This window comes from Podarcis melisellensis (genome assembly GCF_964234715.1).
Source record: "Podarcis melisellensis genome assembly, chromosome: 14".
Taxonomy (NCBI): domain Eukaryota; kingdom Metazoa; phylum Chordata; class Lepidosauria; order Squamata; family Lacertidae; genus Podarcis; species Podarcis melisellensis.
The window spans coordinates 679,799-693,297 of record NC_138546.1 but is presented as its reverse complement, the minus strand read 5'-3'; the positions used below and the strand labels follow the sequence as shown (position 1 = coordinate 693,297).

At 53.7% G+C, this 13,499-nt stretch overlaps 2 protein-coding genes across 3 annotated transcripts; both read right to left on the bottom strand.

The window, feature by feature from the left end:
* Positions 1-39: 39 nt before the first annotated feature.
* Positions 40-9,611, bottom strand: DNAJA3 (DnaJ heat shock protein family (Hsp40) member A3). Of its 2 annotated transcripts, XM_081889248.1 has the most exons (12): positions 9,411-9,611; positions 8,461-8,597; positions 6,324-6,407; positions 5,978-6,178; positions 5,515-5,667; positions 5,090-5,237; positions 4,774-4,838; positions 4,544-4,672; positions 3,806-3,921; positions 3,297-3,394; positions 1,936-2,057; positions 40-1,179 (listed from the first exon to the last, which is right to left on the bottom strand). In XM_081889248.1, the coding sequence occupies exons 1-11, from the start codon at positions 9,577-9,579 to the stop codon at positions 1,951-1,953; spliced, it is 1,407 nt and encodes a 468-aa protein (XP_081745374.1). In that variant the 5' UTR covers positions 9,580-9,611; the 3' UTR covers positions 40-1,179; positions 1,936-1,950. The 2 variants fall into 2 exon arrangements, with proteins under 2 accessions (XP_081745374.1, XP_081745375.1); XM_081889249.1 differs by lacking the exon at positions 1,936-2,057.
* A 2,846-nt stretch (positions 9,612-12,457) lies between these two features.
* LOC309356249 (hemoglobin subunit alpha-D-like) lies at positions 12,458-13,249 on the bottom strand. Its single transcript, XM_081887522.1, has 3 exons — positions 13,083-13,249; positions 12,787-12,991; positions 12,458-12,683 (listed from the first exon to the last, which is right to left on the bottom strand). The coding sequence occupies exons 1-3, from the start codon at positions 13,175-13,177 to the stop codon at positions 12,555-12,557; spliced, it is 429 nt and encodes a 142-aa protein (XP_081743648.1). The 5' UTR covers positions 13,178-13,249; the 3' UTR covers positions 12,458-12,554.
* Between the last annotated feature and the right edge of the window lie 250 nt (positions 13,250-13,499).

Sequence of the window (13,499 nt, the reverse complement as noted above, 5' to 3'; positions counted from 1 at the left end):
AGGTTGCTGTGACATTTGAAAGAGAGAACAACAAACGGATGGATTCTAAAGATCTTTTTTACAGAGTGTATTTTACATTGATACAGAATCACCTTGCAGGCCAAATGGCTCAGGAGGCTGAACGTGCCGTCTGTTAGCAAGTGAAGGGAGAGAGCTCCAGTCCGGGTGGATTTTATTGCAGGGTGGGGTGGGAATCTTAAAGCGGCCAAATAAGTAACAGCGACTGGATGCAGCAGCCACCTTCACACCCCCAGCAGTCCTGATTGCTTTGTGGCTCAGCTGTGCCCAGCCTCATGGCCAGCTCTTTCAGAGGCCAACGGGGTGCAGTCTGCTCTTGCTTCCCCCACCAATATGTCCTCTTGGGCCAAAAGTGCAGAGGGATGCTTCACACACAGCAAATTCTATGGGACACGCCTTCTGGGTGCAGGTAAATGGGAAGAGGAACGTTGTTCTATTTGACTGCTGCTGTCCTACAAAAAAATGTTGCTGCACGAAGGAGCTTCTCCCAGCACCCCACTGCAACCTCACGAGCTAGCAGCAGAGCAAAGGGGCAACTAATTCAGATGTGTTTCAGACCTACACGAGAAACGCAACAGATCTCCCTGCCTGCCCACATGCAATGGAAGAATCCCCGGCTGTTTACTTACAGCTGCTGCAGTCAAGAGAAGCCGCTTTCCTGAGGCCAGGCTGTGCCACAAAACTCTGAAGCTAAATTCTCCTGGCGGCCAAAAGAACTCGGGGTGCAGGGAACTCGTGGGCTCTCCACTGCCTCTCTGCTTTTTGGAGCGGGCTGGTGATCTCAGGAGCTCTCTGCGGGGCTTTTCAAAACCTCGGGAGAGCAGGACTGTTTGCTAAACTAGACAGGTGCCTGATTTTTACTGTCCAGGTTCCCACTCGGTGGTCTGCATCTGTCTGGAAAAGGAGGAGGGTTTTGTCCTCTCCAGGGAACCCGAAACCTTTTGCAGCTCCCGTAGGTGACATGGCAGAGGCCGCCCCTCCCAAGTCCTGCTTCCAGAGGCGAAAGCCTTCCACCTGCACAGACGTCCTGCCAAGCAAGTTCCAGTGTGTCTGTCTAGGATTCTTCTTGCCAGGCTCCTGCGGTCGCTTCACCTCCAAGGAGGACGACACAGCCGCTCGACCGCTGCCACACATCACCCTAGTTTCCGGCAGAACGTTTCCCTGGAGCCAAAAGGAAAAGGGAAGTCTTGTGAAGCTTCCCCTGCCATGCACTTCGACTGCAAAGAGCAGCTTGCTGGCAAGGGCTGCCCTCTCCCCATGGAAGTCAACAGACAACCAGCCGTAGCCACAGAGAAGCCTCATCGCCCCTGCGACTACTGGCAGCTGTGGGCCTGCAGGTCAACCCCTCCAACCCTGACATCCTGGGTGCAGAGTGGGCCTCTGCCTGGTCCCAGTTTAAGTGTCGACTCCAGTCTTTTGAGACGCTTTGCCAGCATCCAGTGGCAGGCAGTTCCAAGGGTTCAGGGCCTCAAGTGGCAAACCTTTCCAGAAGGATTGCACCTATGCAATTCACAAATGGATCTGATGCATTCTACCGACAGCCAAAGCCTTATGCCCTCGCGCAGCACCGTCACACGTGGCTTGCAGTAGATGCAGCACCCAGTCTCTTGTGCCCCCACCATCTATTTGCGTGGCTGTTGGGTCGCCGTTGCAACCAAAAGCTGGTGGGGTGGGACAGCAGAGAGGAGAGGAGGGCCCAGTGGGTCAAGGAAGGAAGCAGCGCAACAGGCAGAGCTGGCACCAGACCAGCTGCTGCTCTTTACGGGATTCCAGGGAGGGAAGAAGGGTCTCCCACCCTAAGGGAAGGGTCTCCCCTACCTTGTCCCCCTCAGCCAGAAAGGCTGCCCCACCCAGCTGCAAACAATTCTGTGTCTGCTCAGCAGCAGTGAGCACAGAAGAACACAAGAGGCCTCCTACCTCTGGCGGGGCAAATCAGGAGCTAAACATTTTCTTAAGTTTAGCTAGGAATCCCTCCTTGTCGTCCCCCTGGGCCTCAGGCCTCTCCTCGCCTGCCCCCGATCTAGTCGTCCCCCTGCCACCTAGACACAAACAGCAGAGAGCTGCGTCAGGATATGCAATTGTGAGATGGCGGTGCTGCTGCTGCCGCTGCCACCCATTGGCTCACCACACCTGGAAACATTTCCTGGCCTCGTGCCCAAGGAGAGGCAAGGCGGGGGTGTGGGGGAGGCCATGCTGGGGCTGGAAGGCCTAACAATCTCATTTCGCTTCAGCTTGTGTTCCATGTATTGGAAGTGCCCTGGGATCAACCAAGAGGGACCTTCCCATTATACTGCTTTGCCAAGTGATGCTTCTTGTATTCTTCCTTCTTGTTCTCATGCCCAGCTCTCATCTCCAGGCAGTATCTTTGCTGCAGCATCTGTTTGCAATTCCAATTCTATCTCCTAGATGGCAACTCCTCCAGCCATTCTGGACTGCCAACCCCATGAACTCCAGGGTCCTGTGGCTGTGCTCCCAGGGGCCGACCGACAATACAGACCAAAGTATCTGGGGGCCACCTGCTTGGTAACGGCTGCCTGGCTCTTTGGTCTCCTTTCTGTCACTCAGTTGTGTCAGGAAAGACAGTCCAGCTCCTTTAAACCCAGACATGAGAAATTTGTGGTCCCCTAAATCTTGCTGGACTATGGTTTCTATCAGCCCTGACCGCTGGCTATGCTGGCCTGATGGGAACTGAAGTCCAACATCTGGATGCCAGATCTTTACAAGGCAGTTGTACAAGGAAGGGCATAAACAGCCTCTCCAAGGGCCCCACCCCTTTCCTTTATAGCCTAGGCCTTCAAATCCAAATCATACTGTACCCCCTATCAGGCAAAATGTCACAAGGAGACCAAGAATGTGAAGATAACTACTTAAAAAAAAATCCTGGCTGTCTGAAATGCCTCTTACTACATCCTATGTCCTCTGGTCCCAAAATCAATACCTCCCTCTTCCTTTTTAAGGGAGAATCGCAATCCTTTAGCTTAGGATGACAGCTGGCAGGTAATGCGACGCTAAGAGATGCCTCCAGATCCCTCCCCCAAGTGAGGACCACAACACAACCAGACTCGTTCCTTGTGGCATCTACCAATGCAAAGAGACCTCCATTCCAGCAGGGGCTCAGGTCACACCGCTGCCGTTGCAACTCGGCCACGTAAGTCCCATGCTGCCCAGCTCAGTAACATCGTAAGCACCACACTGCAGAGCGGGCCATTTAATGAGGTGGTGGGAGGGTCCCCTGCCGCCTCCAAGCGCCCAAAGACACCTCGCAGGGCTCCACTTACCAGTGGCTGTATTGGTGACGCCATTCACGGTCCCTTCCACTTCGCTTTCGTCTTCTGCATAGCTCAGCATCAAGGCTCGCTGGCGGTCTGTCAGCCTCCTGCAGCACAAAGGGGGGAAAGGGCGACCTTGGAGGCATCCACTCGGCAGGAAGGCTCACGATCCTGGGAAAAACCTGAACCGCCTAATGAACATGCCTACAAGCTAAAGGCAGCCTCTTTTCCCCGGTGTCTGCTAGGCTCCCCAAAGCCACCGTCCTGCAGCGCTGAATCCTCTCTTTGAAACCCAGGTTTCAGGTCCCAATGAGGGCTCGCTAATAACCCATTATATACTGTTTAATACAAAAAGGGGTGTGGCCTGAGGAGAGGTGGACGTCCTCCCCTGTATCCATCATTCCCCGCTACATCTCCCAAAACAAAGGCCACTTTGCATTTTGCACCATTGCGTGTCTAACATGCTCCTGCTGAACGCCACCATCCCCCCCAGGCCCCCAAAGCCTCCCCCCACTTACTTGGGAACTTTGATCTTTATGTGAATATAGTGGTCGCCATAACCGTAACTGTTAACTCTGGGAATGCCTTTCCCACTCATCCGAATCTTCTGGTCAGCTTGAATGCCTGGGGGGATCTGGCAGAGAGGTGGAGGAACAGGGTTTATTCAGCATTTTTCATACAACCATATGTATCCGGTTCTATTTATTTCTCCAGGGAAGGGCCCCCCCAACCAGACAAAGATAATTTAATTTAAAATAAGAACGGCTCCCACAGGAGTGTGTGAACAGCCAGTCAGACACAGGAGAGGTAAAGGGGAAAGGCTAACAGCTGACACACATTCAGGATGAAATTCTAAATACGCTTATACAAGTGATGCCATTCTAAATACGCTTACACAAGGAAGCACAAGTGATCACAGTGGGATTTACCGAGTAACACGTGCAGGATTGTGCTGTAAGAGTCAGAGGAGCCTAGGAAGGGGAGGGACACTGTGGCAACATGCGCACCACATGCAGAGTCCTGCAGCAGAAGACGAGGGCAGTGAGAGCATACTGTGTCCATTTCCATTTGGACACAGTAAACATAGTAAGATGAACAGGGCGCCCTATTCCATAGGCTGGGAGATCCTGGCCATCCAGGCTGAGCTCCATGGAGGGAGACACCTGAGCCGTATCACCAACTGACAAGGACCAGAAGGCGCAGCCATACAGACCACCCGCATGCTCCCTGTCATCAAGGGTCCTGCTGCTACATACCGCAATGCTGATTGTCTCGTACAGACCAGGAGACCTGGCTGTGCCGCCGAGGACAGCCTGTGCTATGGAGACATAGAGGTCCGAGTGGATGTCTGCACCGTCCCTCCGGAACGTAGAGCTCTTCTGAACCTGAATCCAGAAAGAGGGTAGAGTTCATGGAGGAGGCGGCAGCAGACAGGTGCTGTTTACAAACAGGGCAGAGAACCATGGGAGCCCAGACAAATACGCACCCGGAAGGTAATGAAGATTTCCCTCTTTCCTACAGGCATCCGAACCGTCTGTCCATCCTCCACACCTGAAGCCAGAGCAAGGGCGTAGTAAACAAGGGCATTCCCCTGGTACTTCCTGCTTGTCTCTCATATGCTATAAGATTTTTAAATCTTCAGCAGCCCACCTTTGCAAAGGCCCACTCCACCCCGCCCTCCCTTGATCCATTCTGCAGGAAGCAGCTGTTGTTCCTCTGCTCTGACCCAACCAAGCTTCAGGAAAGCATGGCAGCAGCCGCCCCATCTAATGAAGAACCCAAACAAGGCAGAGCATGCGGACCTGCGGGAACTGGGACCATCACCACCTTCTTCTGCTTGGTCTGCCCAGAGCCGCGACACATCGCACAGGGGGTCGTCATGACCGAGCCACGCCCGCCACATCGCCGGCACGTAGAACGCATGACAAAGGGACCTGTGTTGATCGTCTCCTATGGGGCAGGGGGAAAGAGAAGATGCAGAGAGAGAGGTGATGCCTTTCTGGGCATTTTTGCAAGCGGGGGTTATTTCTTTGGCATTTTCTAGGTGTGGGAGTCTTCAGTGGCTGATGATTCCCAATGAATCTAAATCAAGCAAGCGAAGGGGGAAAGCTCTCTGCCCTCCTCGGAAAAGCAAAGTTGTCCAGATGGCACAGGCAGGAGGCTCCGCACAGCAGCGAGGTGAGCGGAGCCTGCTTTCCTCTGCGTTGTGACCCATCGATACACTTACCATGCCAGTGCCATTGCAGTAGTGGCAGTGTTGCACTTTGGTGCCCGGCTCGTGCCCTTTGCCATCACAGCGCTGGCAGGTGTCGTTGATGTTCACTTGAATCTCCTTGTTGACGCCCTTGGCGGCCTGGTTGAATGTCAGTTCCATGATATACTAAAGAGAGAGAGGGAGCAAAGGCAGCCATCACTCAATGCCCAGGCAAAGATCAGGGCCAGATATTTTGACTCGCCATTTTGCACACGGCAGAAGACAGTGATGTGGGGCTAAACATTTCCCTGTTTTAGGAATGGCCCTGTCTCATAAATAGCGCAATTGTAAATATTAAATCAGGCATTTAATGAATTACTACTTAGAAATCAAATTGGACAACCGGGTAGTCAAAACTAGTATCCCAGTCATAACAAACTTTTTCCAAGTGACTTTCCCTTAAAAGCTGCACATGCAGACAGATTGTTTTGCTCACTTCCTGGGGCTGGTCAAAGGCAGTGTGGAAGTCTCCAAAAGGGGACCCTGAAAACTCCCCAAAGATCTTCCTGAACAGCTCCTCTGGATCCACAGACGGGCCGCCACGCCAATATTGTTGCCCGGATCCTGCTGAGCTTGCATCGAAACCGGCTGTCCCGTAAGTATCAAACTGTTTCCGTTTCACTTCATCGCCTAAGACCTACAAGGAAGGAAGATGAGGGCTTTATTTTTGCCTCGCAGAGCTAAAATGGCTAGATTGTGAAGTCATTATGCCATTCTGAGCAATGGGACCACTCCAGAAGGAGCCCACCGTCACCCCCTTGAAAAAACAGCCCCCACGTTACCTCGTAGGCTTCAGCCAGTTGCGAGAACTTCTCCTTCGCTTTAGGGTCATCTTTGTTTGTGTCCGGGTGGTATTTCTTGGCAAGCTAAGCAAAAAGACCCAAATGTGAAAATGAAGCACAAGAGAATCACTGTCATCGCTGCTTCTTTTTGTTACGGATTACAAGATTGTATTTCAAATCAACTGCATTATGCTCAAGTTAGAAGAGTATGGCATCACTCAAATTTGATACCATGCGACAAGGAGGGTTTCTCTGCCAGAGTAACAAGAGCAATAAGAGTAACAAATAGCAAGAGCATCATAAATCCAAACCAAAGTAATTCCCAAAATACAGTGGTACCTCGGGTTACATACGCTTCAGGTTACAGACTCCGCTAACCCAGAAATAGTACCTCAGGTTAAGAACTTTGCTTCAGGATGAGAACAGAAATCGTGCTCCAGCGGCATGGCGGCAGCAGGAGGCCCCATTAGCTAAAGTGGTCCTTCAGGTTAAGAACAGTTTCAGGTTAAGTATGGACCTCCGGAACGAATTAAGTACTTAACCCGAGGGACCACTGTAATATAGTAACACATACCGTGTTAAAGGTGAAAACTTTCAAAATAAGCTGGTTGGTGTAAAGGAAAAGAATTTTTTTGGCTTCTATTGTAACATGGAAACACAGTGGCCTTTCAAAAATAATCACTATTTCTAGCTGTGGTCAGATGATGCAATCTGATGAAATATCTGTGAAAATGGGAGGTTATAGGTCTATTAGCACTATGGCTTAAATCTCAAAAGCATACATAGGATAAATAGGACTACAGCTGCATTAGAAAAATATTTACAATTTCACTGGAAGCAAAGAATCACTACCCAAAATCATTATCAATTAATGAAAGGTGATGCCCTCCCTCTTGAGATACAATTGGTACTGATCAGTGAGCTTCGATGCAAGCTCAGCAGGATCCGGGCAACAATATTGGCACGGTGGCCCGTCTGTGGATCCAGAGGAGCTGTTCAGGAAGATCTTTGGGGAGTTTTCAGGGTCCCCAAATGAAAAAGAAAAACCCTATTCCAGCAGGTCTTTATGCTTTAGGTTTTGCCTGCAGGTCTGTTGCTACTGATGCTCTTGTTGCAGTTTTATCTGCTCTTTTCACTTTTCAGTGTTATTGGTACATTTAGAAGAGCTCATCAGCCTGACTCCCCACCTGTCCACAGGCTGAGACACATGGTCCACAGCTGAAGTGTATGAAGCCTTTCTCTAACCTTGAGATGTCAGGATTCCACCAATCTCAAGTGTGGAGAGGTTCTGTCCCCCCCCCCCCCCCCGGGGAATGGATATGCCCACAGAATTTCTTTTAAACAAAACCTGAGAAAGAGCTGTTCATAAAAGATGTACCCCTACTTGGAGGAGTCTTGTTTCCTAGGCATCAAAACACAAAGCTATCCTCAGCCAGTTCTTTTTACATAAAATAATTCAGACACTAATCATTCTCTTTCCTTTTTCACCTTCAAAAGTGGACTTCCTTTGTCTATTCTAATCAAGAGGAAAACCAAAAGCAGCAGTTAAGAAAGCAGATGCCTGTGACAGACAAGCTGAAAAAGTACCGGTAAATGGGGAACAGATGCTGAAGACAAAAGGCTGGAAATATCCTGACAAGAGTGTGACACAGAGTGCTGTGTAGGCAAAGCTCTACCATTTCCATTCCGAGAAATACATACCTGCATGTGGACTTCTAATAAGAAGGCACCCTTGATTTTAAAAAAATAGAAAAATCTGGGACCCTTTGCTTCAAAGCAACAAAGCTGGTTGCTCTTTCAACCACTATGGGCCAGTTTGCTTCTCTCAAACTGGTCAATCACATTAAAATGTCCTTCTCCACCATTTCCTAATACTTTAAAAAACCTCCTCCTCTCCACTCGCCCATCCCATCCTAAAGGCTACTCAAAAATTATCATGATTATTATATGCTTATTTGTACCCCACCTTTTCCCCTGAGGGGGCTCAGAAAGCATAAGGCACTGCAGTTAAACATTTGTACGCTGATGCCCTGCGGAAGAGGACAAACGGAACATGCCGGCACCCTGTAACTCCAATGCTACCTTCCTGTTTTGAGAAACACATTTTCTCAAAGACATTTCTGTTCAGCAAACATGCCTGGTAATAGGCCTTCTTGATCTCCTTCTGGCTGGCGTTTCGAGGCACCCCCAGGATCTGGTAATAGTCCTCTTTGGCACAGCTTGCGGGGCTGGTATGAAACGAGGCAGCGCAGGCAAGAGGATGATGTCTCACTCCTGCAAAAGAACAAAATGGGGTTTTAGGACAACAGACTGTCTCGTTCTTAGCTCTGTGGTCTGTGCAAAAAGCGCCACGAGTCCTTTGGAATTCAGGACACCAATCGGAACAATCCCCCTATCCTAGTCAGCCAGAACTTGAGCACCGTACCTGCCTAACCAAAGTCCATAGGTAAATGAGTAACGGGTGTGTTTTAAACCTGCTTTTTCTCCTTCGGCTAACCCAACAAGCAAGGATACTGGCCTCATGTCTGTTTAAAACTGGACGGCAATAATTACATGCCAAGGATCCTAGGACCTGTAAGGCACCGGCTGCCACAAGTCACACAGTTGGCTGTGTCCTTGGAGATAAAGGTCTGATTTCTCTAGGAGAGCTGCATTCCCACAACACCCGGAGGACATGGGGGTTGCAGAAGGGTGTCCTAGAGCAGTGATGGCCAAACTTGGCCCTCCAGCTGTTTGAGGACTACAATTCCCATCATCCCTGACAACTGGTCCTGTTAGCTAGGGATGATGGGAGTTGTAGTCCAAAAACAGCTGGAGAGCCAAGTTTGACCATCACTGTCCTAGAGGGAAAGGGTCGCTGGCCAGGAGGTTGCAGGATAGGGTCCTGCTCTCACCGCGGCCGACCAGCTGCCCCTTGTGGGGGGAGCCAAGAAGCGGGAGCCCAAGAGCTCCGGCAACCCCCATGCAGAAGCACCGACTGCCTCCTCCGTGAATCTCCCCCCCTTCTAAAGCCCCCCCATGCCTCCGCTTCTCTCCAGTGGCAGGGAGTTCCACCGGCGGCGCCCCGTGACGTCACGCGCCCCTCACCGGAGCCTCCTCCGAGCCGCCGGGGGGCGGGGGGCCAGGCGGGGCCCGCGCTCAGCCAGCGCGCCACGCGCAGCGCCAGCAGCCTCCGCCGGGCCTCGGCGCTGCCCAGCCGGCTTCCCCCGCCAACGGCCGCCGAGAGCCGCAGCGAGGCGCGCACCGCCGCCGCCATCTTGGGCCGCCGGGAGACACCGCGCAGGCGCGGCAGAGGCCGCCGGGCAGGAGAGCGCCGTTTGCGCAGGCGCAGGGGGGCGGGAGGCGGGGCGGCCCTACTGCGCCTGCGCTCCGTCGCTCGCCCGCCGCCCGAGACCTTCCTTAGCGGTCACCCTCGCCTCCGGGCTGCTCCTGGGTCCTAGCGCCCGCCTTGCTCCAGGCTTCGCGTTGCAAGCGCGAAGGAAACGAAGAGCTCTGTGGCGTCGGGAAGACGAGCGCGTTGGTGCCGGCGGGAAGAGCTTTCGTTGGTGGTTCTTTCCTTTGCAGCTTAGGAGAAAGAGCCAGCGGCTACGCGGATACATACATACATGTTGTTGTTATTGTTGTTAAGTTGTTGAGTCGTGTCCGCCTCTTCGTGACCCCTGGACCAGAGCACGCCAGGCACTTCTGTCTTCCACTGCCTCCCGCAGTTTGGTCAAACTCATGCTGGTCACTTCGAGAACACTGCCCCACCATCTCGTACTCTGTCGTCCCCTTCTCCTTGTGCCCTCCATCTTTCAGGATCTGTCCTTCCAGTGAGCACTCAGGGCTGATTTCCTTCAGAATGGAGAGGTTGGATCTTCTTGCAGTCCATGGGACTCTCAAGAGTCTCCTCCAACACCATAATTCAAAAGCATCAATTCTTTGGCGATCAGCCTTCTTGATGGTCCAGCTCTCACTTCCATACATCACTACTGGAAAAACAGAGCTTTTACTATACGGACCTTTGTTGGCAAGGTGATGTCTCTGCTTTTAAGATGCATGCATACATACAAGCATCTATCTGGCCGAGGGAAGCTGCAGGAAGAGGAGCCGGCGAGATCAGGCGCGTGTGTCTCCCCTGGGTCTGGATCTCGCCCCGTCCCCCTTGGAGCTACCAACCGGGAGGGCCGGGTGCCCGGCGGAAGGGAGTCGGGGCGGCTGACTTTTGCGCGCGATGAGCGCCGGCTGGAGGGGACGCTTGCCCGGGCGGAGGCTCTCTGAAGGGGAGGGGAGGGGTGGGGGGCGTGCCGTGGCTCCAACGGAGGCCGCCCTGCTGGGTCAGCGATGGGGACGGAACTGGGGGCATTTGGGGAGGGGTCGGAGGTGCGAGGAAGAGGGTACCTGGCGAGAGGGAGCAGGCAGCTGCGCTAGGCTGTGTCCTGCCCGCCCCGTCTAAGGTTACTGGCCACGGCTTCAGAATCGCCCCGTTCCCCTACTGGTGTTTCTCAAAATTGAGTCCCCACTAGCTATTCCGAATGGAAAGCGTAATGCTGGTGGTCTGCAAAAGAGGTTTAAAGACTGTCTCAAGGCAAATCTAAAACAAAAATAGCATAAATACCGACAGCTGGGGAACAGTGGCCTGCAGCGCTCCAGTTGGAGAACATCCTTTACCAAAGGTGTTGAACTGCCATAGTCAAAACAAAAAAAAATAATCTTCCAGTAGCACCTTAAAGACCAACTAAGTTAGTTCTTGGTATGAGCTTTCCTGTGCATGCACACTTCTTCAGATACACATTAAGTGTGCATGCACACGAAAGCTCATACCAAGAACTAACTTAGTTGGTCTTTAAGGTGCTACTGGAAGGAATTTTTTTTGTTTTGACTATGGCAGACCAACACGGCTACCTATCTGCAAAGGTGTTGAAGACATTCGAACTCAGGACGCAAGGGAGAGAGATGCTAAGAGGAAGGCACGCTTGGCAAATCCACACTGTGATTAACTCCCAGCCAGAAACCAATGTCCCCACTGTGGAAGAACGTGTGGGTCCAGAATTGGCCTCCACAGTCATTTACAGACTCATTGTTAAGACCGTGTTGATGGAAGAGTCTTCCAGGAAGACCATCTTACTCGGCTAGGAGGGATCGCCAAAGAAGCAGGACTACAACTCCCATCAACCCTAGCTAGCAGGACCAGAGGTCAGGGATGATGGGAATTGTAGTCCGACAACAGCTGGAAACCCCAGTTTGACGGACGATTTGGCCTTCAGACGGAGGCGATGGCGGGTTGCTGCTGTGGGGCGAGAGGAGCTGCCCCTCGGCTTTCTATGGGCTCCTTGGACGACGCCCTCCTGGCTTCCATCTCCAACCTCTGACCTCCTTGGACGACGCCCTCCTGGCTTCCATCTCCAACCTCTGACCTCCGGACCCAGCAGCAGCCCGCACAAGACCCTCCTGTCCCGCCCAGCGCCCTCTCGTGGGGTGAGGGGCAGAGGGGGACTCTTCCCCCCCCAGCTGATTTCGGGGAAGAAGTTCTGCGCCCCAATGAGCCCCACTCCATGCCCTGGCGGGGGGCGGGGGTGTATATTCGCTTAGTGAAAGGACCCCGCCCTTCTGTCAGCGGCTGTATTCCCATATGTTGCCCAGTTCCAGGGATCCCTCAGTGGTCATCATTCCCACCCCACCTGGGTTCACTTTCCGCGGGGGCAACAGTCCTATGGGGTGGGGAGAGACGACGACGCAGGCAGGCCAGGTCTCCCGTCACCCTCCCTCCCTCCCTCCGGTCAGGAGAGTCGTTGGTGGGAGCCTTATACCCAGGGGAGAAAAAAGGGTCTTACTGAAGGCCTGGCCGCCCCTCACTAAAGCCCCCCTCGCTCGAGGAACAACGCTCGCTGCCCCATTTGAAGAGAAGGTCTGAAGGCTCCTGCGCGCCCCCTTCCCGATCTCCAAGGGAATACAGCGAAGAGTCTGCTCCAAGGCTTATTAGGAAGGAGCCTGAGGCTCGCGCCCTGAAGATGGACAGCAAGAGGGCTATCATCCCTTCTTTGGACTCCCTCATCACCTTTGAGCTCTTCTCCAGAATACAAGTTCACAGTGCTGAGTCCGGAGCCCCCCCCTTCAACCCTGCCCTCCCCCCAAAAAGTGAGGCGCAGCAGAGAGTGGTTCATGCGTTTTATTGCTCAGTAACACAGCGGAAGCGGAGCGCTCTAGATCCAGAGCCAAATGGCAGCTCCGAGGGGGCGGGCAGCGGGGGGCTCATCTGTACTTCTCGGTCAGCACCTCGCCCACCAGGCAGAAGAACTTGTCAAAGGCCATGTAGGCCAGGGCGTTGTAGTCTCCGCGGAGGCTGGTAGCCAGTGTCACGTGGAGGCATCTGGTCAGAAACTGCAAAGGAGAGAAAGAGAGAGACGGGGGTCAGGTGGGGGAGGGTCGAGGGAAGACCCAAGGCGCGCCCTCCTGGCCCTGTCCGCCCCGTCGGCGCGCTTGCCTTGAAGTTGACGGGGTCCACGCGGAGGTTGTAGGCGTGCAGGTCGCTGAGGTCGGACAGGCAGCCGCGGATGTTGTCAATGCTCTTGATGGCGCTGTCGAGGGCCTTGATGACCTTCTGGCCGTGGTGGTGAATGTCGTTGGAGCCGGGGCACAGGTCGTAGTGCGGGAAGTAGATCTTGGCCTGCACGTAGACCTGGAACATCCTGCGGGAAGGGAAGGGGGCCGTCAGGAAAAGGGACGGGGCGGGAGGAACCAGACGGGGCTTCTCTCCCTTGGCCGCCCCGTCGAGCCTACCTGGTCAGCGCTTCGCCGCCTATATCCTCGTGCTCGGGGGCCAGTTTGGCCCAGCAGCTCTTGATCAGCTTGCACTCGTCAGCAGTCAGCCCCATCTTGGCAGCAGGCAGGAGGTCGAGTTGCTCTGTAAGTCCCAGGAGGCGGCGGAGCTGGGAGCCCTGCAGGGGCCGCCGCTTTTATAGCCTCCGCCCGCCCCTTCGAGCCGAGGCTCCAGCCGCCGCCCTCTTATCGCGCAGAGCCGGGTTGCGGGAGAGGTCGCCTGCGCTCGGGCGGAGAGCTAAACTCTCCCCATGCGCTCCTGGAGGGGCTCCGGGCTCTGGCTGCTCCGGGAGGGAGGGGTGCTTACCTTTTTACGACGACACCCCGTTCCAAAGAGCCCCCTCCCTCCAGGCTGCCCCCTACACTCCCCCTTCCGAA

Coding starts and splice junctions, on each gene's coding strand:
- LOC309356249 (XM_081887522.1), bottom strand. CDS start 13,177: ATGGGGCTGACTGCTGACGAGTGCAAGCTGATCAAGAGCTGCTGGGCC. Junction 12,992..13,082: donor GGCGGCGAAGCGCTGACCAG/GTAGGCTCGACG, acceptor CCCTTCCCGCAG/GATGTTCCAGGTCTACGTGC. Junction 12,684..12,786: donor TGGACCCCGTCAACTTCAAG/GCAAGCGCGCCG, acceptor TCTCCTTTGCAG/TTTCTGACCAGATGCCTCCA.
- DNAJA3 (XM_081889248.1), bottom strand. CDS start 9,579: ATGGCGGCGGCGGTGCGCGCCTCGCTGCGGCTCTCGGCGGCCGTTGGC. Junction 5,668..5,977: donor CCTTTGACCAGCCCCAGGAA/GTGAGCAAAACA, acceptor CTCTCTCTTTAG/TATATCATGGAACTGACATT. Junction 3,395..3,805: donor ATAAAGATCAAAGTTCCCAA/GTAAGTGGGGGG, acceptor TTTGTGCTGCAG/GAGGCTGACAGACCGCCAGC.